Source organism: Triticum dicoccoides, chromosome 5A (genome assembly GCF_002162155.2).
Source record: "Triticum dicoccoides isolate Atlit2015 ecotype Zavitan chromosome 5A, WEW_v2.0, whole genome shotgun sequence".
Classification (NCBI taxonomy): Eukaryota; Viridiplantae; Streptophyta; class Magnoliopsida; order Poales; family Poaceae; genus Triticum; species Triticum dicoccoides.
Window position 1 is genome coordinate 271,595,497 of NC_041388.1, and position 6,614 is coordinate 271,602,110.

General features: G+C 43.2%; 1 protein-coding gene across 1 annotated transcript; it reads right to left on the minus strand.

Annotated features, from left to right (window-relative positions):
• Nucleotides 1-484: 484 nt before the first annotated feature.
• Nucleotides 485-1,671, minus strand: LOC119300957. Its single transcript, XM_037577859.1, has 2 exons — nucleotides 1,309-1,671; nucleotides 485-911 (listed from the first exon to the last, which is right to left on the minus strand). The coding sequence occupies exons 1-2, from the start codon at nucleotides 1,456-1,458 to the stop codon at nucleotides 795-797; spliced, it is 267 nt and encodes an 88-aa protein (XP_037433756.1). The 5' UTR covers nucleotides 1,459-1,671; the 3' UTR covers nucleotides 485-794.
• Between the last annotated feature and the right edge of the window lie 4,943 nt (nucleotides 1,672-6,614).

The window sequence follows — 6,614 nt, forward strand, 5'->3', positions numbered from 1 at the left end:
CGTATAAACATGCAACTTGCAATTTTGTAGGAAGTAAATTGACAAATATTACCTCAGTTCGGAAATCAATTATTTCCGAACGGAGGGAGTATAAGCTATGATAAATGATAAAAGAACATACGAAGAAGGATCAAACGTACTTCACGTGTTGGCTAAGTCTAATCTAGAAAATATTGTAAGTTAAAGAGATTGTCCCTATCCAACAACTCATTGGCTAAGTCTTACCTAGAAAATATTGTAACTCCAGCTGCAAGTTAAAGAGATTGTCCCTATCCAACAGCCCATTTTCACATTGGTAATCAACCAGTCAAGCAACTTTCCCAGGAGGTGAGATCACAAAGTGTATGCTTCAAATGTCGACACAGGGTGGGGGTATACAGGATATGATGCTCTGAAGTTTCAGTATTGAAAAAACATCTCCTCTGGACAACTCAAGAACAAAGCAGGAAATTTCTCCCAATTTGAAAAGCAACAAAAATTGTACTTTAGGAAATAATCAAATCCCCATTTCTGGCATTTCTTGTATGCTTCAACCAATCGAAACCAAACAAAGATGAAACAAACTTAGTCCAAAATCCATACTTCCAGCACTGCCCCCACTTGTCAAAACTCAAAAACACAAGGCTCAAACAAAATAATCCAGTCCTGGCATATAACACAAGGCTCAAACATGAACAATTTGCACATTTGCTTAAACAAAGAAAACCCATATTTACAATCACCGCCGTATCGCACATCACATCCCTTGTCTCCCGCATTACACAAATGTCAAACAGACAACATGAAGTTCGTCGTCACCAGGCCTTGTCGGATTCAGAATTCGCTGGTGGCGCAACAAGGGTCCGCCAAAGGTACCGCCCGCTCGCCATGTCTACCGTTGTCCAGAACCCGGTTTTCACAGCTGAACCAACCTGCATTCCGATGCAAATACTCATTCAGTCTTCATTGGCCGCTTACGGTAGGGAGCAATTCTCATCACAAACTACTAACATGGTTGATCAACGTTATTGCAAATTTCAACCATGGTTTAATTTTGGTGACTTCGAAATCTAATGAGCCTTGCCAACAAGCCATATCAAGTATACATCATTGCACAATAGCTAATTAATTGACTTTTCTTTCACGTATATACTCCGTATTTATCAGCTATTTCAACTTTATATTTTATTTATCATAAATTATTCGCTAGCGTTGGTTGCACGAACATGAATTGGAAATCCTCTGGAAGGGTTAGGCAAGAAACGTGAGAGGTCCGTATATAATAAGAGGCTAAAAGTAGGCAAGACTGGGGAAAGGTTAGTTGGGTACCTTGGAATGGAGGGGAACGGCGGCCCTGGGAGATTCCGAGCCGTCGTCGCCGTCTTGGAAACAGTCGGGGTCGGCGTTGAGGCCCCGGAGGAGGAAGAATCCGGCGACGGTGGCGGAGAGGAAGATGAGTATCACCCTCAGCGGGCACATTTTCCTCCTCTTTCGCTTCTTGCCTAGCTCCGGAACCAATTAAGCGAGAGGAATCCGAAGCGAGATGAAGATCTCGGGAGGCAATTTGCTCCTCGGGAGAATCGAATGGAGTGGAATCCGCTGAGGACGCAACTGGGATCGGGGGCGCGGCTGGAGGAGGAGGAGCAGATGGGAAATGTCAAATGTGGGGTGGGAGGAAGAAGACGGGGGGGAACCCGCCCCGGTTTTATCGTGCGGGAGCCAGGACCGAAACAGCTGGGGAGGCCGGATGGCCCCGGGCCCGCGCGCCAGAGGCCCGTAACAGCTGACGACAGCGAGACCCGGTCGGTAGAGTTCTAGAGTGCGTGCCACTAGTCGTGTTGACGGGGTTTTTACACCACACGCACACACGTTCTCGTTTGACGCTTGGGAATTTTTTTAATTTTTTTGCGGGGGTTTGACACTTGACATCGTGCGTGCCATTTTGAACGGGCAAGCGGCCAAGCGCAATGACCTTCTCGTCGGCCTCTTTGGTTTAAGGCATTTTTAAAAAGGATTTTAAAGAACTCCAGTCCATATAATGTTTTTTTGTTTGTTTAAATTTTATTTGGTCCAAAGGAATGAATCCTCCACACACACACACACAAATCTCCTGTGAGCTGCTTTCATGGATCTCGAGTGCTGGCCTACAGTTTGTATGCGTGCATGGCAATGACTCGGACGCCCAGAAACCCTCCTTGGTTTGCTTTCAATTTACGGAACGGAAAACTGACTACTAGATCCTCTGCAGAATGTTGGGTACCGTATTGAATGGCTTATTACGTCTGGACCGCATGGTCCAAAACTCCAAATATAAGCGGACAATTTGAGGATCAGCATTGGAGATGCCATTATACACTATAGTTCCACATGATTCCTAGCCCAGAGATGCAATTTCTTAAAAAAAATCCTTTGAGTCTATGATACCCATAAAAGAAAACATTAACATGGACTCAATCTCTATAAACATCAAGGACCTTCCCATGACCATGTCCACTCCCTCTCTTCAAGCAGCCGACGTTGCCACTTTATGGTTTAGCGTGGAGTTTGTAATATTTGAGAATACCATAAGAAATAAAAGTTACATCATAATTAACTTGTCATGAGAGTGCTCTTTTCATTGGACATTGTGATGCAACTTGAGGAGTGGCATTGGTAGGCGGGGTTGTATCAACGATAGGGATGTTATCCACATCAGAAACATGGCTTTATATCGGAACAAAAAAAACAGAGACATCAAATCCAACTGGAGGATTTGGTCGCTTTGTCTCCAACTAAGCCAAGGTCGTCGGAAACTAGAGATACATATCTCAATTCAAGAGGTGTTTCTATTGGAGAAGGCTGATCCAAAGAGTTTTCCCTTGGCGACTTGGCGACGCTGATGACGAGAAAGAGGATAACATAAACAAAGATCATATACTTGAGGAAACCCATGTCGGATGAGCAACACTGACAATGGCATAAGACCCAACTAACGGACATGCCACATTCAAACAAGAGAAGCTAAATGTGGATAAAGAGGGCACACTCCTCAGCCTCATCTATACAAGGAAACTAGAGGCGGGGCCGGCAGGAGATTATCCTAACAGATACATGCACATATATGTTCAACACCCTCCCGCAGTCGATACGTCACCAGTGACGCATAGACTGGACTGGAACTCCTCAAGTGTAGGCGTCAGTAACCCCTTCGTCATGACATCGGCAAACTGCTGAGTGGTAGGAACATGAAGAACGCGGACGTGCCCAAGAGCCACCTGCTCTCGCACGAAGTGAATGTCGAGCTCAATGTGCTTCGCGCGACGATGATGAACGGGGATGGCGGAGAGGTAGACCGCAGATACATTGTCATAGTAGACAATGATGGCCTTCGGGACATCAAGAAGCAACTCCTGAAGAAGCTGTCGGAGCCACGAGCACTCGGCGACGGCATTGGCCACAACACATACTCAGCCTCGGCACTTGAGTGGGATACCGTGGGTTGTCGTTTAGACGACCATGATATAAGAGAGGGCCCCAGGTAGACGCAATAGTCTGATGTCAAGCGTCGCTTGTCCGGACAGCCAGCCCAATCGGCGTCACTGTAGGCGACCAGGTCAGTTGAGGGCGAAGCAGTCAACTTAAGACCTAGAGCCGTGGTGCTGCGGATGTACCGAAGAATCCGCATCACCAGGTTCCAGTGAGTGTTTAAACGTGTTTAAACACATTTTTCAGGGGTATATCCTTCACAAGGACAAGCAGAGCATGATATCCATGACAGGATATAACATAGAAAACCCTTTAGGTAAGAGGAGAGAAATTTCATGATATTACCCATACAAAGGTGTTTGGATAATTGATAAGGAAAATTTAGCATTGTGCTACAAATGTTCTTACTGATGATAAGAGTACCAGATACATGCTTCGAGATAGCATTGACATGGTTTTCAAGCAAAGGTCGGACTTTGCATACACAAAGGATTCATCAGGAACAACTTATAAAATAAGTCTGACGATTTCCTCATGGAAGAATCGCTAAGCTTGCTAAAAAGGAATCTATAACAATAGGTCCTCCGGCCAGGTGTGCTAGGAATGACATTACCTTACCGGGTCATATAAAGAGCAATGTTATAACTCTTGGAAATATGTCCCAACCATCATATCTGACCGAGAATTAGATCCGATTGATGTCAGGATACCTCAGACTCGTGATTCCCGAGAAGGAAAGGGGCAACACAATTAACGAGATGGAGTTGCAAGATTCTCGGGAAATGGGCTATGGAAGCAAGTTGAATCATGAGTTCATCATTAAACCAATGACAGGATGAGGAAGTGGCTGATGAACTTAGCGGCAATTCATTGAGATCTCCAAAAGATGGATTTCCATAGTTGTGTGAACAAGGAGATAACATTTGCCGGATCAAATGATATAATGAGGTATGCTCGACGGAAACATACACAATTAAGCATTGGTTGAAAGGTGCGCCCGAAATATGGGCTTAGGTAGCACAAACAATGTTAGAATGGCGATTCGATAACCAATGGTCTAAGAATGAAATGTTGACCATTAACATCAAAGCAATAAGGTTGCTAGAAGTTTTAAAATTACTAGTCCATCTGTCGGTATTCCTGTTAGGAACAACACGGGGACCAAGAAAGGAATGGTGATGGTGAAGTATCACTTATATCAAGAATTCTCAAGAGGTGGTGAGATTCTCACGACATTCCTGACATAAAAGATGGTAATACTCCAAGGTAAGAAGAACAATTGATGGATAGCAAGGATCTCAAGTTATATCACAAAGCACGAACAAGTTTGTGTTGAACGATAGGCAATAAAGTGGTCGATGATAACACAAATCATCGAGAGCAAAGGGTGGTATTTCTCATCAAGAATTCGATAGATATCTTGGAAGAGCTCAGAATGTTGATGATGTTCACGACACATTTGTCGCGAGATTTCATGAAGATGTAATCAATCGGCGACGACATCAAGTCAAAGGAATGATGAGGCGAGAGATTATTGGATCCAAGGGTATGACACAAACTCGAAATCAAGCTTGGTGTTCAAGGAGAAATGATACCATGAGGAAGATCGACGTAAGCTTAGCTCATCGTCAAAAATTGTGCTTAGGGAAAAAGAACCAGGTAGCACAGTTAAAATTAGGCACGATAATGATATAGCCGATCATGCTAGGAATGACTTGAAGGATTATTAAACTCGTAAGCAATGAAAATTACTTAGAGTTATTGAATCAGAGTGCGGAATCGATTCACTTATCGGTGTTCTCGGTTGACAAACAACCCAGAACCCATGAAGTGACAAAGACAGGGTAAGGTAGTACTCCATCAAAATTTCATAAGATGTAGTGCAATGGCCTGATATCCTCGAGATACCAGAGGTAATACTCGAAGGTAGATCATAATAGAGGTTGGGCAGGCATATTGACCTATAGAAGACAAGTGATTTAACTTGTCCAAGAAATGGGACCAAAGAAGAACAATCATGGTTAGAACCACGGCTGCAAAGGATCAATTCACCGATACCAGATGATATTATATCAAGGAAATAGTTACTATTACAAGAAGCTCCCATGATAAGTTCCACATCGTGTCCATGGGCATGAACACAAAGTTCAAGGTCGACCCCCACTTCTTCAATGTATAACCTTCCATTCACTTCTCGTTTTTCAAAAATGGCATTAGTTGTTGAAAGTTTTAAATGGTGCAATACCAGATAAGTATGACCCGTGAAAACTTTCGGGTCCACACACATTAGGGAAGGCATTGGTTCAACCCATCGGGGCATCTTAGGAACAAATACCACAAACGTCAGGACCAATTAGCACATGCTTGAAGCAGAGCATGATTGACAAAGCAGAGGATACAATTTACCATAGGCATTATATACCCGTGGAAAGGCTCACAAGGTTATTAAATATGAAGGACGATGTCGGATGAAATCCAATAATGGATCGGGCGATCCACAACGGAGCCAATGTGAGTATCAGTACTCAATCAGAGGAAGAAAGAATGCAAGGGCATCAGATTATAGAACATCTGAATAATTCGATGCTTAGTTAACAAAGGAATTATGATTTCCAAAACTAAGGATCAGAAGAAGATGCTCTGATCAAGGATGGATAAACTGAATAGACGAGAGGCACAATCGATGACAAATAGTTTGGTCGAGAACCAGCTCATGTTCAAAATGACGTCTGGGCCGGAAAGATAATTTAGAAGGGTCGATTAATGATTGTGTGCATTCGCACACATGTTGAATCAATAGGATCAGAATGGCGGTGTCAAAAGATACTAGTGAATATTGCTAGTGATATGGGAGCATCCATAATGTAAGCATACAAGTATTTGCAGAGCAATAGTTTGAAGAGGATGCTCAGAAGGTCGAATATTATTTCAGAGTATCTTATGAAGCATACGAACAACTGGGGATGAACAGATACTCAATAAGCACGAGGAATTTTCAATAGGGGTATTCATGTGGTAAAGAACTGCAAGGCAGTAAGCTTACAGGATTTCGGAACAACGGAGAGCAATTTAGGGCATCTTGTAATAATAAGAGCAACTAAGGATGAAGGTATGAACGACAATTGTAGGTAGTTATCCATAAGGCTATATCGGTGGTAGGGGATTGTAAA